General features: G+C 40.9%; 2 protein-coding genes across 3 annotated transcripts; both read left to right on the top strand.

The window, feature by feature from the left end:
* Nucleotides 1-2,743: 2,743 nt before the first annotated feature.
* LOC103710500 (homeobox-leucine zipper protein HOX32) lies at nt 2,744-10,550 on the top strand. The gene is made up of 18 exons (XM_008796230.6): nt 2,744-3,513; nt 4,885-5,044; nt 5,537-5,652; nt 5,748-5,838; nt 5,934-6,029; nt 6,112-6,225; nt 6,332-6,415; nt 6,592-6,747; nt 6,835-6,909; nt 6,993-7,099; nt 7,191-7,383; nt 7,635-7,826; nt 7,929-8,009; nt 8,093-8,227; nt 8,694-9,022; nt 9,721-9,829; nt 9,975-10,124; nt 10,219-10,550. Exons 1-18 carry the CDS (start codon nt 3,281-3,283, stop codon nt 10,363-10,365), a joined length of 2,568 nt encoding a protein of 855 aa, XP_008794452.3. The 5' UTR covers nt 2,744-3,280; the 3' UTR covers nt 10,366-10,550.
* Nucleotides 10,551-13,496: 2,946 nt separating this feature from the next.
* Nucleotides 13,497-19,180, top strand: LOC103710499 (kxDL motif protein). Of its 2 annotated transcripts, none has more exons than XM_026805960.4 (3): nt 13,497-14,401; nt 18,266-18,418; nt 18,678-18,810. In XM_026805960.4, the coding sequence occupies exons 1-3, from the start codon at nt 14,286-14,288 to the stop codon at nt 18,724-18,726; spliced, it is 318 nt and encodes a 105-aa protein (XP_026661761.1). In that variant the 5' UTR covers nt 13,497-14,285; the 3' UTR covers nt 18,727-18,810. The 2 variants fall into 2 exon arrangements, with proteins under 2 accessions (XP_026661761.1, XP_008794449.3); XM_008796227.6 differs by having other exon boundaries at nt 13,517-14,401; nt 18,751-19,180.
* The last annotated feature ends 1,298 nt before the right edge of the window (nt 19,181-20,478 follow it).

The raw sequence follows: 20,478 nt of genomic DNA, 5'->3' as shown, positions 1-20,478 counted from the left end.
ACCAACTGAGTTGACAGCTATCGCTAAAATAACACGCATCTTTACCTTTACGATCATTTAGTTTTTAACATATAGCAGAGACTGTCGGAAGCATGGAAACACCCTTGGCTACAAAGGAGTGTCCAAAAACACATCAAAATCCAATTTAAGATGCAGAGCGACGCAGCTCCTCTGGTACTCTGCTGCTAATTAAGAGGGAATGTCCTGTCTTGCCGACACCTACTAAACCTGCTGAAATTGAATTGATGTCTCTACTTTACACAATCGAATTCAGACTTCAATGGTTCAGAGCTTGCACCCCAAGTCCAGTCTCAAATTCCTCTGTCACATCATCCTATTCTTTTCATGTCTCAGGTCGTTTTTGTCTGTGTACTAGTGTGTATATAGCTGAAAAAACAGCCTTGAGAGGAACTCAATGTTTCAGCTGTGAGCTACCCCAATACAGTGCCGGTCACCTTGCGTAGCCATCTTCCTATAAAATCCAGATGGCTTCCATAGTTTATATCTATTTCTCTATCTATCTATATAACTTTTGACATGTTTCACAGCACTTGAATTTTGTTACTGATCATATTTTACAAAGTACTTCAATTATATGTTTGTTTCTTTTTATTTTCTTTTTTATAATCATTGCTCAAGAAAAACCCTAAATGTTGCCGCCAAAATTTGATCAGAGTTAACAAATGGAGATTGTTTAGTTCTCCTCGATTGATCTACTCGAAGTGGTTGAAGGTCTTACATGCAATCAGAAAAAGATCTCATAGAGCGGAGAACTTTTTAATATTTAACTTAGATCGAGCTTTGGGAACAATGGAGATCTAAGAATATGCTTCTTAGACGAGTTTTAACCGTCCCACAATATGCTTCATAAATATGCGGGGCTATAATTGTCCTCTTTAATTGCTTTTAATATGTTTTAATTTAGAAACACGTGGTCGACTAATGGACCTCATCACTAAATTTGTCATAAACCGAATAAAAAAATTATAATTTTATCAATAAGTATTTTTTACTTAATCAAGCTTAAAAGCTAATTTATCTCATAAAATTAGACATCAAACTATTTTTAAACTTTAAAATTCCAAAATCATCTCCTACTCTCTATAGAAGAGATCTCAATTCAATCATTGGTGGGGCAAACAACCTTATAACTCCTATAAAAAAAAAAAAAAAAAAAAAAAAACTATCACACAAGCTGAAAAAATTCCTGCCCCTCCTCTAGGAAACCAAGTATTGCAGCTTCTTCTAAAATTATTTTTCTCAAATATTTTTTTTTATGTTTTAAAAACTATAAGAGGTATTTTCTTTAAGCAATACCAAATATGCTATAAGGTTCATAGGGTGATGTCCTTGTGGTGCTCAATCCCTGGTCTCTCGCCGGCATTAAAGTCCGGCCCACTCCCTTGCTCGTCCGCTCAGTCAACTAGAGATCAGAATCGGCAACAGCACAGTAAAAGCCACCATTCCCCACCTCTGGCCGTGCACTGCCTCAAACAGTAAAAGCCATTACTGTGCATCAGACTGCATCACGTAAAAGAAGGTATACTACTCTACTGCCGTTGCTCAGTAGCCTCCTTTTCTCAGCAGAAACTCCAAGGCTTAGGAAGAAAAAGAAAGAACAAGAATAAAAAAAGCTACGCGCTTAGCTGCAGCAAAAACTTGATTCAATCCATCTTTAGGGAACAGTGTGCGAGGAAGAAATGAAGACAAAAGGTGAAAAGCAGGGGTGGTGAGGAAAAAAACAGGGGAAAAGTTCTCGGCGCATTTCATGCAGAGGTTCGGGTTTTAAAAAGGGGCAATAAATAACACGTATAACTGAAATAAATTGTGATCCGTTTGATCTGAGATAGTTTTGATTGGACGGATGAGATGGAGTTATGGGTGAGCGAAGATACGGTGGGGGGGGGGGGAGTGGTGGTCTGGTGTTCCTGCAGAACCGGCTAATGAACGGGGCTTTGAGGAAAATACCCGGTACCCGACCGTGCACCACTTCGGTTGCTGTAACCTGCGGTGAGTCCACGCGTTGAAGACCATACTTTTCGCCTGAACTATGTGACTTATTATTGCAACTAAAGACAAAGAACATCACAAGCTCAGCAATTTACATCAAAAAATTAAATTTATGACATTTATTAAAAAAAAGGAAAAATTGAAGTTACTAATTGCATCACATTATTTGGATTTGGACATGATTCTCATGTAATAAAAAAAAGTTGAAAGATGTATATATATATATATATATATCATTTATGTGGACAATAGATAAGAATGTCTAGTTATACCATCAGTCTCTGCAATCATAATAGAACTAGTAGAAGACAATATCACATTTTTCTTGTAGATAAAGAACTTGGTACACAAGTTCTGCAAGTTGTTGATTTAACTAATTGTAGTGGTTTGATACTATTAATCAATGAAGAATCTAACCCTTCAATGAAAAATGCTGAGATATTTTTCACAAATTAATTTATTTAGAAGGTGGCAGCTTTACTTAGGACCCCTGAACAATCTGAGGACTAGGAGAGAGGAATTAGCCAGCTAGAGGTGGAAGCATGTATGCCACTACTGCCCCCCATCATACAAGCATACCATGCATGCCCATACCCCCATACACCACCACCAAACTTTTTTAAAATCCACCCCTATTAAACTATCTCATTCTTTTCTTTTATTTTATCTTTTGAAAAAACTTTGAAGAGAGAGAAAGTACTTTTTCTCAGACAGCACCAGCATAAGCTGCGGCAGCGACAGCAGAGAGGGAGGAGGGGGGAGCGAGGTAAAGCAAACAGAAAAAACACTAATGAAAGGAAAAAATCCCCCCAAATTGTTCAAAAGAATAGAAAATTCTTAAACCAAGGCGAAGCCCGCAAAAGCGTGCCCATAAATCGCTCCCGTGCATCGCCACTCCACTTTAAAGTTGGCCCCGGCCGCAGCGCCAAGCCTTGCACTCAGCCAGCGAGGGAGCGATTAAAAAAACCAAATAAAGCGAAAGCGAAGCACCAAAGCGCTCTCGTCTTCTTCGCCACCTCCTCTTCCTCTTCCTCCTCTCTCTCTTTATCTCTTTCCAAATGGCCGCCGTGGGAGCCGGGGAGAAGCCAGGGATACGGTTCCGCCGCGCCGCTGTGGCTGTTCCGGCGGAGGGGGCGAGGGTCTGAGCTTGTGATGCCGGAGGGAGGCGGCGCTTCTTCTCTCCAGCTGCCGAGGTGCCGGAAAAGAGGTGTTTTGGGGTTTTCTGGTGGGGTAAAGGTTGGTTTTTGCTAGGGGTTTTTGGTAGGAGGAGATGGCGATGGTGGTGGCAGGGCAGGGAGTGGGGAAGGAGGCGGGGAAGATGCAGCAGGGGATGGAAGCGGGGAAGTATGTGAGGTACACGCCGGAGCAGGTGGAGGCGCTCGAGAGGGTCTACAGCGAGTGCCCCAAGCCCAGCTCCATGAGGCGGCAGCAGCTCATCCGGGAGTGCCCGATTCTCGCTAACATCGAGCCCAAGCAGATCAAAGTCTGGTTCCAGAACCGCAGGTAAAAAAAAAAACGAGGCCAGAAAGCCAGGCCAGGTGTGGGATTTGGTGAAGAAAAAAAAAACGGTTCCTTTTTAGATTTTTAGGTTTTTCCATTTCTTTTGTTCTTCTTTTTCGTTTGATTTTTAGTGGAAGAAGGGTAATGGATTAGAAAGCATGGATCTTTAAGAAATTGACGAGGATTTTGATGCGTTTTCTTTTTTCCCTCTTCGAACTAAATACCCCAACGGCCACGTTTGTTTTCAGTAGTTCTGTGGCACATTTAGCTCGAGTGATTCGTTGTTATAAGCCCAGATCACTTCGATTTTAATGTTGTCTTACTACATTTTTTTAGTTTCAAATTCGTGGTTAGAATGTTTGTTCCAAGAACATATGGGTTTCCTGTGGTGAAATCCTCAAACAAATTTGCGAGAATTTGGGTATTAGTTTTTTTTCCATAAAGAAGCATTTCTTACGTCATAAATATTTGTTCGTCTTATTCGTACCACACTTACTGTCTCGAATAAATATCATATTGTGTTTTCTGAAACTCATGTCTGCTGATGATTAATATACCGAACTTTTTGCATCATTTTGTCTGGAATTTTTTTTGGAGTCATTGGACATAAAATTTTAAATTCAGCTCGCTTAGTTAGTGAACTATCTGGGATCTTTATCCGCCGTTCTGTTCTTATTTTTGTTGGATTGAAAAATTCCCATTCTTCAGTTTTGTTTGCTTCATGAGAAGGTTGCCATGGTTCTCGGACATTCTAACTGTGCTTAACCCTATAAAAAAATCAACAGATTTGCATCCGGATTCATATTGTACGGTAACTGGAAGGGAAACATTTATTTTTGTGGTCCTAATTGTTAAGACCTATTCATTGGATGGACTTGGAAAGGAGTTAAACTGATCTTAAAAGCTTTTTCTTTGGTTGTCAAGTTCTGCCTTCACGGAAGAGGTCTGAACTATTACCAGAAAATGGAGGAATGGACTTCACCATGAAAGTTCATTACTCTTCCCTTGAAACTGGTCCTGACACGAAAGCTACCTTTCCGTATTGCATTGTTGGGAAGCAGAGTTATTGGTACTAGAAGCTGGTTCTGTCATTGAAAACGTTAGGTATGAAATATTGCAGTAATCATTGAGTAGGGTAGCGAACCAACACCAGCTTAGGAGCGAATGACTCTGAATTAGGCTACAGTGATGACATTGTTTAATAATAGTTTGTACCATCAATTGATGTGCCTGTAGTTTAATGTGTAGTTTCTCTTGGTGTTATTCTATTGCATTAAGAGGCATGTCGGTTTTGAATGCTATTGGAAGGCTCTTCTTTCTTCTATGTTTTACTTGTTAGCCTCTGATGTTTGTTATTTTACCATTGGAAAATAGATGCCGCGAGAAACAAAGGAAGGAAGCAAGTCGTCTCCAGACGGTTAACAGAAAGCTGACTGCCATGAACAAGCTGTTGATGGAGGAAAATGACCGGCTGCAGAAGCAGGTGTCCCAACTTGTTTATGAGAATGGATATATGCGCCAGCAACTACATAATGTAAGCATGCTGTATCATTACTTTCCTTTGCCAGGATTGAAACTAACATGCATCTGGATCATATTTTGCTCTGGCCTTTGATGCTATCTTTTGCTTTGGTAGTTTTGTTTTCTTCTTTATATCGTTTAGTATGTTCTCTGTACCCATTTGTTGTTGCCATGCTCAGCTTCACACATTGTGCTGAGGCTGAAGATTGCTTACTTGGGGCTTTCTTGATCTAATAATCAAGTTAGTTGGGTTAAATCAAAAGTTTTAGTGTTTAAATATCTGATTGCGAGGATGATCAATTATTTGTTAACTAGATCGAACAGGTACTTCCATACTTATTGGGGACTAGAGAGAGTTGTGTGAACCAGAATGCCCTATTCTGTAGTTCTTGTTTACAAAGAGGAGCATTTAAAAAAGGCTGTCACTATTCTACTTGAGAACAGTAATATTTGCATGCATTTTTATCTCCTTCGGAAAATGATCTCTCTGTTTATCACAATGCAGGCATCTGTAGCAACTACAGACACAAGCTGTGAGTCTGTAGTGACGAGTGGTCAGCACCACCATCAACAAAACCCAGCACCTCAGCATCCGCAAAGGGATGCTAATAACCCAGCTGGGTAATGAATCATCCGAGTTGTAGTGTTTGCTATCAGTTTGTCTTATTGTTTCCGTTTTGTCTTACTTGCCCCTTCTGTGGTTATTTCTCTGACAGTCTACTCGCAATTGCTGAGGAGACCTTGGCAGAGTTCCTTTCAAAAGCTACTGGAACTGCTGTCGATTGGGTTCAGATGGTTGGGATGAAGGTGATAGAGGAGATCTTAATGACTTTTATTCAAAGTTTTTGTTTCCTTAAAGTTTTACCTCAAGTTGTAATTTTCTGGTTGTTTTATGATTGCAGCCTGGTCCGGATTCTATTGGCATCATTGCTGTTTCCCACAATTGCAGTGGGGTGGCAGCACGAGCCTGTGGTCTTGTGAGTCTAGAACCCACAAAGGTAAGCCAATCCTTGCAGAATTTTATCAGCTACTGGTACTTTTTTCACCCCGGCGTGCAATTGATAGATTGTTCTTTTGTAGGTTGCAGAGATCCTCAAAGATCGTCCATCTTGGTATCGTGACTGTCGTTGCCTCGATGTGCTGACTGTGATTCCTACTGGAAATGGAGGGAATATTGAGCTTATTTATATGCAGGTTTGTGCTTATGGTCTTAAAGTACATTTTCTTGGTTGTCTATGAATGTTGTGAGATGCAATGTCATAACTTGGCGTTTCTGCATTGTTCTCTTTTTTCATATTAGACATATGCACCTACTACTCTGGCATCGGCACGAGACTTTTGGACGCTTAGATACACTACAGGTCTTGAAGATGGAAGTCTTGTGGTAAATACTTTAATTTCAGGAAATGTAACTCTTTTATTATTTTACAAATTTTTATTTTTTGTGAAGACATTAAACTTTCTATTCGAGTTATGCCCCTTATTGCTCTCATTGTCTTATCTTTTTTGTTTTAAAAAATCCCTGTTATATTAAGCCTCATGCTGTAATATTTCTTGTAGATCTGTGAGAGATCATTGACTCCTTCCACTGGTGGTCCTGCTGGTCCACCTGCTCCGAACTTTGTTAGAGCTGAGATGCTTCCCAGTGGTTATCTAATTCGACCATGTGAGGGTGGTGGTTCAATGATTCACATTGTCGATCATATTGATTTGGATGTAAGGTTTTTTTATGCTTGAACTCCTTATCATCTCGTCCATTATTGAAATTTCATTTTATGGATTTTTTCCTACCTTATGCTTTAGGCCTGGAGCGTGCCCGAGGTACTGAGGCCCTTGTATGAGTCACCAAAAATTCTAGCACAGAAAATGACCATTGCTGTATGTTTCTTGTCTTAATACAAGCTTGTCTGTGCTCATATAATGCGAGTGTAGTTGATTTACTTTTGGATTTGTTTTATTAGGCATTGCGTAATATACGGCAAATTGCACTAGAAACAAGTGGTGAAATTTCATATGGTGGGGGGCGTCAACCTGCTGTATTGAGGACCTTTAGCCAGAGACTGAGCAGGTAAACTACTTGGTGTCACATGCCGTTGGTTCATTACCTCTTGCTTACCTTCATTTTCATTTGACTTGAAATCCAACTGGAATAAATTCAGAGGTTTCAATGATGCTGTGAATGGCTTCGCCGATGATGGTTGGTCCTTAATGGGTAGTGATGGGGTTGAGGATGTAACTATTGCTATAAATGCATCACCAAACAAGCTTCTTGGATCGCATGTCAACTCTTCAACAATGTTTTCTGCCATGGGTGGTGGCATCTTGTGTGCAAAGGCGTCCATGTTGCTGCAGGTTTGACTCAATCTTAGAGCTATATATTGGCAAAAGAAAATGGAATGGTTTTATGTTATTGCATATATGAATTAAATACATTTTATAGTTTGACTGTGCTTTTTAGAGATACTATATTATCACCAGAAATTTTAGAAAACAGTTAGGAAACCTCCTTTTACTTTTGATGGGTGTGTTCAGTTAATACAGGCATCATTTTTTTTTTCTGGACCAAACCTGAATAAAGTAATTCATTGTTTTGGGTGATGTAGAATGTGCCTCCTGCTCTACTCGTTCGTTTTCTGAGGGAGCACCGTTCTGAGTGGGCTGACTGTGCTGTTGATGCTTATTCTGCTGCATCCTTGAGGGCTTGCCCATATGCAGTTCCTGGTGTGAGGGCTAGTAGTGGTTTTCTGGGTGGTCAAGTTATACTACCTCTTGCTCATACCATTGAACATGAAGAGGTAACCCTTCAGCCTTCAGCAAAAGGCAATTCCATGTGCTCATGGTACATTTTCAATGTATATGTCTTATGACAACAATGATTTATCTGCTTGTAATTCTAGTTTCTGGAGGTGATTAGGCTCGAGGGCCATGGGTTCAACCAAGATGAAGTAGTTTTGTCAAGAGACATGTATTTGCTGCAGGTTTGTCTTTTGAAATATGATGATGGTCTGTATGCTTTGGAATCAGACATCGGTTTGCTTAATTTCTTCCCTTATAATGGCAGCTGTGCAGTGGTGTTGATGAAAATGCAGTTGGTGCCTGCGCACAGCTTGTATTTGCGCCTATAGATGAATCTTTTGCAGATGATGCCCCCTTACTTCCCTCAGGATTTCGTGTCATTCCGCTGGATCCTAAAACAGTTGGGTAACTCAACTTGTTTACTATTTAAAGAAATTATTAGTTTATGGGCCATTATTTTCTCCATGATCGGCTTCCTAGATTTGATCTATATAATTGATTTCATTTTCTCCATGTTACAAATGCCATTCAAGTGCTTGTCCTTTTCTTTTAATGTTATGTTATGGTTTGACAATCATCTTCTGTTTTTGTCATATGGCTAGCTTGCCCATGTTGTTGGACTTCCTTTTGCCTTCCATTAGTCCTCATAGGCATCGGTATTAAGAAAAACACATGCCATGCACCCAACTGTTAACTAAATTGAACTAAATGATAAAGATTTGATACTTTCATGCACAATGCATGCAGTTCTATTATCTCTGAATATTGTGACTCCGCTAACATTTCTTTATCCAACAAATGCATCTAGATGTTCAATGGTTTTGTATCAAATAGCATGATTTCAAATGGCTACATTTCTGTGGCAGGATGCACCGACTGCCAATCGAACCCTTGACCTGGCATCCACGCTTGAAGTTGGATCTGGTGCTGCAGCCCGCTCTTCTAGTGAAAATGCTTCAGACACTTATAACTTGAGGTCTGTCCTGACAATTGCATTCCAATTCACATATGAGAATCATCTCCGGGAAAGTGTGGCAGCAATGGCACGGCAATATGTTAGAAGTGTGGTGGCCTCAGTTCAGAGAGTTGCAATGGCAATCGCACCTTCAAGGCTTGGCTCACAGATAGGGATGAAACATCCTCCTGGTTCGCCTGAAGCACACACTCTAGCACGATGGATTTCCCGGAGCTACAGGTAATGCCTTTTATATTATTATTTTCATTTATAAATGTTGCATGCTGAATCATTTGACTGAGTTGAATTAAGAATTTTAATCTTTAACAAATGAACTGTTGCTTGAACTTTAAAAACACCAAAATGTTTCTAGTCATATACTTTAGTAGAGGCCACTTAAAAGCCACATAATTCACTCTATGAAGTATACAACTCCTTTGTCATGTTGCTTATTTGCATTAGTTGGTTTGTATTTGTAAACCTGACCATGAATGGTTGGGGAAGAACTTGATGGTTATCGTTGTGGTTATGATTTTAGTTGTATTTTGGCCACCACAGTTTTTTGCAATTTGAAAAATGTTCTTGTTCTGATAATCTTTGATATTTGATAGATCCGATAATTAGCTTCATTAAAGCACATAAGGTCTAGAAAAAACAACTGCAGCTATCAAGCTTCCTTTGTTTTGGTTTTAGGCACTTGAACATCATTCCATGGGGACAAAATATTATTCTGTTCTGCCACATCTTTCTAATCTTTCTCACAAGTATACTATTTCCAAGTCAGTGCCATTTAATTCTCTCAAAAGAAGTTTGTGCCATTTAAAGATCAATCCTCTCTATCAATATATACTGAGTAAATTCTAACTGTCAAATTTCGTGGATAATCTCTAATCACCATTGAGGCTCATTTGCATTGCCATTGTTTCAAAATATCTCAGGTTTCACACTGGAGTTGAGCTCCTCCGTGCTGACTCCCAAGCGGGCAGTGACTCCTTGCTGAAACTCCTGTGGCATCATTCTGACGCAATCATGTGCTGTTCTTTGAAGGCAAGTGTAAATTTTCCTTCAGACTTTGAAAAGTCTTCTTCAAACGACTTCAATGGATTATAGAATTCCATTTTCCTTGGTGCTTTATCACGCAAATTAAGTTTTTCTCTGTCACTTTCTAACACCATTTGTACATCTGCTGCAGTCTTCCCCGGTTTTTAGCTTTGCAAATCAAGCAGGTCTCGACATGCTGGAAACCACGCTTATAGCTCTGCAAGATGTTACGCTGGAGAAGATTCTTGATGATAGTGGTCGGAAGGTACTTTGCTCAGAGTTTAACAAGATAATGCAAGAGGTAAGAAGAGGACTGAACTGCTTTTAGATCTTCTTGTACCTTTCTGTGGTTGGTTCTTTCAATCTCACTGCCTTCCATGCTCATTCCCTTGTAGGGCTCTGCTTATCTCCCTGCTGGCATCTGCTTGTCGAGCATGGGTAGACCTGTGTCCTACGAACAGGCTGTGGCATGGAAAGTACTGAATGACGAGGACTCGCACCATTGCCTGGCTTTCATGTTCGTGAATTGGTCTTTTGTTTGAGCCACCAGTGGCTTTAGCTGTCCTAGTATGTTGTTCCTGGATGAACTCCAGCATCCTTATCTATGTAATCTTATGCTTTTGGACAACTTATATGGATCAACTGAGGCCTTCTCCTGGGACCTGTCATCTATGTTATGGGAACATCAGACCAGTATTATGCTAAGATGATGCTTTGTGGTGTTTAATGCCTCCTGTTTTTCCTTTGCTCCGGCATATTGATGCCCTGATCATATACCTTTTATTGTTTTCCCATGTTATATACTCGTATTGCCAGCATCCAGTGCAGCTCCTCGTTGTTTATCGTTGCCAACATCAGTTCGTTTAAGGCGTGCAGGGGGATCTAAGCTCACGATGTTCTCTAAACCTATTCCATTCTGATATATATTTATCTTTGTCTCTCTCTATGCTATCTATAGATGTCAATTACCTGAACAATGTGATCTGGTCCTGTATATGATTGTTCCTCAACCATGTGTCATTAAGATACCCGATAGAGGTGATTCAACTCTTTCTCTGCTGAGTGTTTGATTCCCATGTGTTTCTTATAAACCTCGTGTCTTTCTGACCTTTGACAGACCTTGTACTCTCTTTACTTTGGTTTACATAGTTGGATGGAGTGACCCCATTGACAAAACCTTTGTGACCATGTCAACTTGAACTATACCAGTCCTGGCTGCATTGTGTTTTTTTGCAATAATTGGCCGATGATACTGAACACTGCTGCTTAAACCAGTATCCAGTGGCACTGTATGGAACTCACCACCCCTAGGAAAACAAACACGGTAACCTTGTTGCGGGTCTATACTTATTACCAGTGTTACGGACCTTCCCTAAGAGCTTCTAGAAAATTTGTATAATTTGGAGGACGGTATTTGTCTCGAGTGCCATTCCTTGCCATGCCAGAGTCTTCACGTGTTATATTTTATAGCCGTCTCGAGTGCCATTCCCTTGCCAGGCTCTGTGTCTAATATGAGATATTTTTTTTTTGAGCATTGCCATCAACATCAAGAAACAAAATACTCTAGAAATAGATACAAAGCGGATCAAAAAAATCTCTCCAAAATAGTATGCAGCAAAAGAGACGTCCCAATCAGTAGCTTGATTTGCTTCTTGGAATACATTAAATTTGTATTTCTTAAACAATCACACAGACATTTATTTAGATGGTGCTGGGGTGAGGATATAAGTAAGGATGGCCATTCTATCTATCCGCATCTAACATTCTTCACCAGAGAGGGGGTTGGGGTTGCTATGTGGGGAAGGAACTCCTCACCCTCCTTTTCTTTTTTTTTAGCAAAAAAAAAAACAATCACACAGGCATACAGGTAAATTATTTTTATAAATTGATGAAAAAATTTTAATGGTGATATCACCACAAGATTTTAATCCTTGAGGCGAGGTTGGTGGCCCTGCATTAAGTTCAGTTTGACGGGTATGGTCGCATTATTCAGCATTGAGGTGTTGGTGCACAAAATCTGGTTTAGATTACAGACAAAATTATACACCAGACATCGAACCAAAGGCCGCATACGGTCAGAGACGGAACTGTGCTCGATACCCGACTCCATTAAATCCGACAGCCGTCCTTCCAAACGGAAGCCAACGCCTTCTCGATCTGATTCGACTGTAGTTGACATCACATCCATCCCTGTCCAATCAACCATCGACGGCCCCGATCCACTCATCTCCCCACCCCTGCATTCCGTGTCTTGCTTCCACCCAGCGCCCGTAGCCTCCCATAGGCCATGCCTCCCGTTTCTAATTGCATCCCGGGCTAATTTTTTTGAAGTAAAAAAAAAAAGCTTATGATGACCGTATGATTTGACAGGAATTGGCCTCTTGTCGTTAGCCATCCCTCGCACCTACGACATTATCTCAGTACGCCCACCCCACTAACCGAAAAAAAAAAAAATAATGTAATAGACCCAGAGAGAGACAAGGATCGTATCATCAGCATATAAATCTTTGTCCCCCGACAGCACCCAGAGCCCCCGATTTGACTACATTATCTCTTCTTCATCCACCCCGCGCTCATAATTATTTATTACTCTAATAACAGAGACACCAAATCACTCGCCCATAGATTAATGCCCTTCCTTCCAAATTAGCAGCTTTATTCCTGCAAGCAACCCTGCATTTGATGCACCCATTCATGTCTTCTCTGGGATCCACCTAACCGTGACATGGTCATCTCCCTGGCGACCAACTATTATAAAATATAAATGGTGCAGTTGGGCCCTCAGGCGTGACAGTTTACACGTTATCAGACACGGCGTGGTTTCACTCCCTTACCTCCATTCTGTCGGTACGCTCGAATCAGCATCGCTTCCTTCTCCGTCCCCGCCGTGAAATCAATGCCGCCGGAACGCCACGTCATTAAGGCTTTACTCATTAATTACGGAGATTTTTTACCTAAATGCCCTTGACATGATGCCATATTACATAGATTATTCCCTCCTAGCGGTGCCACGATTTGATCGCGTGATGGCATCTCTGACAGGGGATCGTGAATCAGACGGTTACGGATGTCCAATCGCAGGAAAAACCCAAAAAAAAGAAAAGAAAAAAAAGTAGGGGTTTTGGAGAGCATTGATGGGACGGCTGGGATGGTACGGGAGTTACGTACGGATCGATGGCTCAGCGTGGTCGGGAATTAGCGGGGTCGATGGCAGGCGCAGCGCCTGCCGGTTCTGCTTCCGTCGCTGTCGTGTGGGCCCACCTTTTCCGCACCAGGCCTCATTGGACACGCGTCGGAATTTAGTGAGCCCGTGGTCTCCTCGCCAACCGTCCTCAAAAGCCTCGCTCTACGCACCCGTCAGGCGCGCCAGGCGCTCAGAGGCATGCGCATGACGCACCCTGTCCGCCACCCACAACGCCCCCTACGCTTCCTCGAAATTACCAAACTGCCACTGAGATGGCCACTTGGTGATTTTATTTATGCCATAGCATGCATGCATGGATGGGGAATGGATGGATGTGATGTGGTCTGTAGCCATGCATGCGGCGGTGATTTTAAGCTACGGATACCGGTAAATCTACCACGTCGTTAATGGAGACAAGAGTGTAGAGCCGAGCTAAACTTAGGCTTAGGAGGGAGGTGTTTTAAGTCTCGAGGCGTCCTTACCAAACTTAAAAAAAAGTCTCGAGGCGTGTTAAAGACCTAAAGTGCTCGCTCGCTCGCTTGCGCGCGCGCTCTCAGTGTCATGGGGCTCTGCTGAGGCACGGGGACGGAAGCCATGGTTTTCGAGCCTCTCTCTCTCTCTAAAGGCGTGGGCTTGCGCTTTTGTCCCCCAGCTTTTTCCCCAAATCTCGATCCGCGGCAGCGAATCCGTCCACCACCAACTCCTCCCTTGTTTCTTCTCTCTCTCTCTCTCTGAGTGACAAGACTGGCGTGCGCAGGGCTTGGGCAGCAGCACCTGGTTGGAGGCCGGCGAGGATCCCGGTGCCTAATTGGGGTCGGAGGGGGGACTAGGGTTCGGAGAGTGAGAGCATCATCATGGCCTGATGAGGCCTATCCGAGGGGAATTAGGGCCTCCTCCGTTCACCGATTTGACCACTCCCAGAACTGGAGATCGAGGCGATTCGGTTTCCCGGATCTCATAATTCCCTAGCAGGGCTTTTTAGGGTTTTTCATTAGGGGGTTAATTTCAACATGGATAAGAAAACTGCGTCTAAAATTATGCGTGAAACGCGTTGGTATTTGGAGAGCCGGGAATCGCGTTTTTAACCAGGGGGAGTACAGTGTGGGTCCGCACTAGATGGACGGTTGCGATTTGCTTCCTGTGGGACCCGCGGTTTATTTTCAGGTGTGGTGGATCGGCGGAGGTGGGTAGAGTTAACGAGAGCCGGGTAGGTTGGGTTTTCCCCCAAGTTCTTGTTAGTTTAGGGCTAAAAGAAGGGAGAGGGAAAGGGAGAGGGAGATGGGGGAGGAGGAGAGGGAGACGATAAGGGCAGCGTCGGAGGAGGTCTCGCGGCAGTTCAAAACACTAATTAATGGCGAGGAGGTCGAATCCGTGAAGCAACTCCAACATCTCATGTAATCTTTCTTTGGGTTTTTCGATCCTTGAAATAATTCTCTCTTTAATTTTTGAGGATGATCTGTGCTCTCTGATCTATTTGTTTGTTTTACTGTTCTTGAGTCTAGATTATAATAATTGGAACGGTGGAATTGGCGGTAGGGATTGAACTTTGTCTCGAATTAGGTTTGTCTGGTCAATGGGGCATATTTAAATTCCTTGATAATTGAGTTGGAATGCCGTAGGTTATGATTCTCTAAGAGCTTAATCTATGATTGATTTTGAAACATCCTTTTTTTAGGTTGTTCATACATTTTTAAGCTTTTATATGTTATTTCCATAGCTTATAGTGTGAATGTGATAAGAGTTGGTAATATATGTAACGCTTGACCCATCTCATGTGAATCATCAAGTCTAGAAGCAGATTATGCAAACTTGCATGATCGATGTTGCTATTGTTCTATTCATAGATGTAATTGCTTGATCCCATGCAATATCTGTGGTTAAATTTGTTCTTCTAGTGGGATATCAATGTGCTAGTTATACCACTCCCTAGTTGCATAGTTTCTCTAACTTTCTCTGGTGGTTAATTTTTTGTCAGTCAGTAGAAGGAGAATAATCTTTAACAGACGTGCAAAACTAGAATCTGTCCGGGCTCTGTTTGATGAAGATTGTGATGTGGTTATATCCAAAGAATTAGGTGCAGGAGAAAACTCAAGAAAGTCAGATTGTGAAAAACATGAAACTAAGCTTGTGGAAATCATAAATGTAAGTGAGAAATCGATGTTAAGTAGTACCATTCATAACAAAGGCCAAAGTGTGCGCCAAATAAATGGTCAGTGCTTGTATCTCATGGCTCCACTCAAATATATAAAATCGAGAAGAAAGCCCTCTTTGAAAGAATAGTGCAAAAGCATGTCACATTAAATGAGCAACAATGTTTACAAAGGATGCAGGTGTTGCGTAATTAGGTGTCCTGAAGAATCTGATAGAATAATTTATGAACTAGACTAAGCGACAGTACATGGTATACGAGATAGGTTGGTATGATCCAATACTGTTCAATATACACCATCATGATATGTAAGGCGTTTATTGTATTGGCAACATTATTATATGGTTAATCTTCTAGAGATCTTCTAAAATGGAATATTATTAGTAATGAAGAATTGCATAAATAGGTAAAGTGACCTTCCAATTATATCGTACATTAGCTTGTCGCTAAAGCTTGTATGACTGCTGAAGAATTTTTGTGATTCAATATTGTTCTCATGCCCATGCTCTCAAGAAGAATTTCCCAGATGAAATAGGCTCAACAGCTGAAGTGTTGCCCATCAAACCCAATTTTATGGCCATTCCATTTGTGTGTTCTTTTTCATCAATAACGAAGCCTGATTCCATGCTGTTGTTTCATTTCTGACATAAAGCAAACAATTTGTGAGATTCTTTTTTGGCATACTTTAAGAGGACTGTAGGTCCACTTCCAAGGAACAAGTCAATTGACGATATCATACGAGAATATACTTTTAAGAGATTTATCATCTCGAGATCTGATGTACTCTTTCTTCTTTTCTTTTTTTGTATTCATTTGTTCCTTCTTGGGAAGATATTTTCTTTCTTGCTCTTCATGTAATTGGAGTGAACTTAGTGGAATCTTATAATTTAGTAAATGTTAATCATTTACTTCAGGTATTATTAACATTGTTCCTAGGTTTCTAGCATAGTTCTCTTTAATAGTAGAGCCCATGAGAAGTTGTTGTTAGTGTGATGCTCATCTTTCTCTTGCATCCACCCCCATTCCCTTTGTTCATATTATTCTCTCTATCAAACTTAAGAATTTTATACATATAGCTATTAATTATATGCTACAACTGTATGTGACCTTGGGTCAGCAAATTTTGAAAGTTTGATGTGCTTTATTAAACCTATTAGTAAACAAGATTTTGTGCAAGTTTATTAACTCATGGTTCACTTTTTTATGAACTCAAAACTTCAATGGACTGAAAGAAGTTATCATTGCGATATGTAGAAGAGCATAAGGAAACTAATTTTGAGCTGTGAATTACACATGTAATAGAAGTTATAGATCTCAACGCCAACCTAGTGGCCAGGTAGGTAGATGGTTGATGCCAATGACTGAGATAAGGATATGGTTGGGATCAAGGGAGAGCGAGAATCTTACAGGGGATTATGTTGGGTAAATTGTGATGTTTGTGGCCCCAATCTAATATATGGATACATGGATTGTTTGGACTGAGTATTATGATGAACCCAGCATTATTTGGTTCATGGATGGACAAGATTGTGAGTTATAGTATAGTGTTGAGAAGTATCTATTAGTAAGGAAAAGGAGGGGAAGATCTAAGATGACATGGATAGAGGTTATGAGGAAGGATATGTAGAAACTTGGAGTAACGTCAAAGGTGGTCATAGGAATACTTGGCAAATGAGGATCCATAAAGCCGATCCTAAATAGTTTGAAAAAGGCTAGATGACTATGATTATGATTATGGCTAGCATATACTAAAACAAAATGGTATCTGACTTTGACAATACAACAATGCATGTTAAAAAGGTTGCTTGGAGAGATCTAATTTTTTGTCTTTTTTAATATAATAGTAATAAAATGACATGATATGAGTATTCAAGCAGGAATTATATGAGCCTTTAACTGTAGCCTCTCAAAGTCTTGATATTCTATTGTGTACATAAGCAGTACGAGAGTCCAAAGTGTAACATATAGGCTAACATGAATAACCGACTTGAGTGATATATTCACTTCAAAATAGGTTTTAGCTATAAGTTTGCATATCAACCAAAAATGACCCGTTTTTGTCCATCACAGCTTATCAGTTAATGTGCTATAAGAAGACTTTTTACCAAGGTCTGCCGTACTGGCCGGTACGGGCCGGTCGTACCGGTACCGCCCTGAATCGGTACCGGATCAGCGTGGAATTTGGTACCGGGAGCTCATCATTGGAGAACCGGTACGGGACTGGTACGAGATCGATACGGACCGGTACGTGACCGGTACATGCCAGTATGTGGAACCTCAAAACTCAGCCATTCAACGAGACCGGTACGGGCCAGTACGTACCAGTACCGTCCGCCACCGGTACGCCGACCGGTACCAATACGGCGGACCTTATTTCTTACATTGTAAACTGATACATGCTTGTATTGATATATGCTCTACTTACATGCTAACAACTGCATGGTGCAGTATGATATAGACTTGACTCTTGAATCAAATCCCTTCTTCAAGACTTAAAGCTTCTTATGCATTGCTTAAGCAACTTAACCATACCATTATATGGATTAAGCTATCAATTTTTCATGGATGACTATTCACAGGTATCTTATTGATAATTTCACTATATGTTAAAGAGTAAGATGTTACATTCACAATGGAAGGTAAGTAATCTTCTGGACTCGTTTGGTCATAGTTATCCTCAAGGGAGAAACTTGTATGCAAGCAGTACTTTTCATGATTTATAGTTTGATAAGGAGCAAGCTTTCCCTTGTCCTTGTGGTGGTTGAGCTATTCTTTTGATAAATAGAATGTTTCAATTTGTTTTGTCGCATGTGTTTTCTGCCTACATTGTTGAGCTTTCCTTGTTTGAGAAGATTTAAGATGATGTTAAGTTCTCTTTAGATCTCCTGGTCATGACTCCTGACCCTATATAAGTAAACATCAATCCTATGTCTATCATAGCTGGAAAGTTGAAACTAATCCATTTCCGAGCTACTTTACCTCTTCACTTTGTAGCCATTTTAATGTTACAGGTGTCTTGTTAGTAATATCTATTTGGATTTAAAGTTTTACTCTATTAGGATTAAAATAGCTGAAGGCAAATCATTTTGTTTATGCTGCTTCATTGCAGATTGGGAAGACTGCAAGATAGTAATGCAGTCTTGGCACATTTTAATGAGTACTCAGAGCGATGTTATGCTGAGGTATCTGGTGACTTTGCAGGAAATACTCAGCTTTTAAAGTCTATAAAGTCTGATCTAGACCACATTTTTACAAAATTAAGGTATGCAATGTGTCATGTTGCTCTTTCTTCCCTTGGAACAATTTTTTGCGCCATATGTATCTTGATGTGTGATTGGACGGACTAGTTGAATATATTGGTAAACAGTGTTGTTGAACAATTTTTTGTTCTGTTTGGTTATGTGGTTGAAAGGAGCAGGAGCCATGCATTTCTATGACTAATTTTCAGATATCTTGGTAGATAAATGATGTTTTTGTTTTCTGTCATGAATATTTTTTTGTGCTTTTACATGTTCTGACAGGATATCTGCAGTTGTAATTTGTTTGCGTTTGTGTCCATGCATATGCTAATTTGTTGGGCTATTTGAGCTGCAGAAGCATGAAAGCAAAGCTAAAAGCAACATATCCTGATGCCTTTCCTGATGGTTCGACAACAGATGGGCTAGACCAAAGACCTGACCTCGAGATACCTCTGCAATAGGTATTTGTACCTGTTATATCAGGTATTAGAATTTCATGGCTTCTGCGGTAATTTGCCTTGGGGAGAGAGAAGAGATGTGTCTTTCCAGGGTTTTATTGTATTCGAACATGCAAGGCACATGAGCCTGAGTATGCTGGTGGGCATTCAATAGATCTTTGAGCTTAATGGGAGCTCCAAGCTTTCCAATGCAGTTTCTGTTATGCTGGAAGATGTAATGACGTAGAGATATCAATGACTTCATGGTATTGCGGTACATTGATTGACGAATGAGAAAAAGTGTTTTCCAACTTCTGATCTGAATGTCATTGAATCCTTAGATGCGAAGACTGAATTTATGAGCTCTAGTTTATGCCTTTTCAGAAGAATTAATCTTTTTTATATTTCTTAAGATCTGGAGAATCGTAACAGCAAGATGGAGAAACAGAATGGGATGGCAGTGAAGGTTTTTAAGACAGTTGAATAATTAAATTGCCTGCAAAGTATTGCCTGTATGATGGCTAAATCAATAGCTTAATGTTTAAATGTCAGCTTAGGTTATCCGCTGATAACTTGGATGCTGGTTGGAGCAAGGTATGCAAAGCCAAAATTGGTACTGTGTTTACGATTATTACGATATGTATCACATACCAATAGGGGATTCTGATTTTTTTTCACCTCTAATCTTGTATTGCCCGAAATCGAGTGGTACAGCACAGCCCTATTCATTTCAGATCAGAATGGACTGTTTCAGCTTATATGTCGAACCAAATCTCAATATTATAGTAATATCTTATTGATGGATACGGTACAGTCCAAGGTTCGCGGTACCGATGGTACCGACGTACCGGTCGGCTCCGGTAACGGTACGGTACCGGTGCCGAACCGAGCCGAACCGATACCGTACCGATGGGGCACATTCGGCCTGGTTTCGACCCCATAGTCGTTTTTTTTTTTGGAGTTCTTTCACTTTTGGATTTTTTTTGATGTTTTTATGTTTAGGTTTAAGGTTAAAAGTAGATGATGCAACTTATTACTTCCAAATGATTCAAATAATGAGATGAAGAACATAAAATATTTTCAAATTAAGATACAATCAATTACATACATTTAAAGCACTCTCGAATATCTAAAATCGGGTTGAGTGGCACTTTGAAAAGTGCCCCAGTATGGCACTTTTGAAAGTGCCAGCCTCTGGCCAGCGCTGTGGCATTTTCAAAGTGCCACAGCGCTGTGGCATTTTCAAAGTGCCACAGCGCTGGCACTATTTTTCAGAAGCGAACCGGTGCGAACCGGCTCGGTTCGCACCGGTTCGAGCTCATACCGGTGCGAACCGAGCGGTTCGCACCGGTTCACACATGTACCGGTGCGAACTGAGCCGGTTCGCACCGGTACGAGGCTCAAACCAAATGGTTCCGACCCATATTGGGTCGGAACCGTTTTATACCCCTGTACCGGACCGGTGCGGCTCGGTACCGGTCCGGTACGGGCTGAACCGACCGGTACAGGTCGGTTCAGCAGACCTTGGTACAGTCGGTATAAGAGTAATATGGATTGATATGGCAGAACTTGGGTGGATGAGATAGAGGCAATGTAGAAGTAGAAGGACGTTTGTGCAACAATCTAGGGTATGAATTAAAGGTGAT

The sequence above is a fragment of the Phoenix dactylifera genome, chromosome 9, assembly GCF_051530095.1.
Source record: "Phoenix dactylifera cultivar Ajwa chromosome 9, Ajwa_hap1_PhDact_Kaust_v1.1, whole genome shotgun sequence".
Classification (NCBI taxonomy): Eukaryota; Viridiplantae; Streptophyta; class Magnoliopsida; order Arecales; family Arecaceae; genus Phoenix; species Phoenix dactylifera.
Note: the sequence above shows the minus strand (reverse complement) of the source record. Positions and strands in the feature narration are given on the sequence as shown.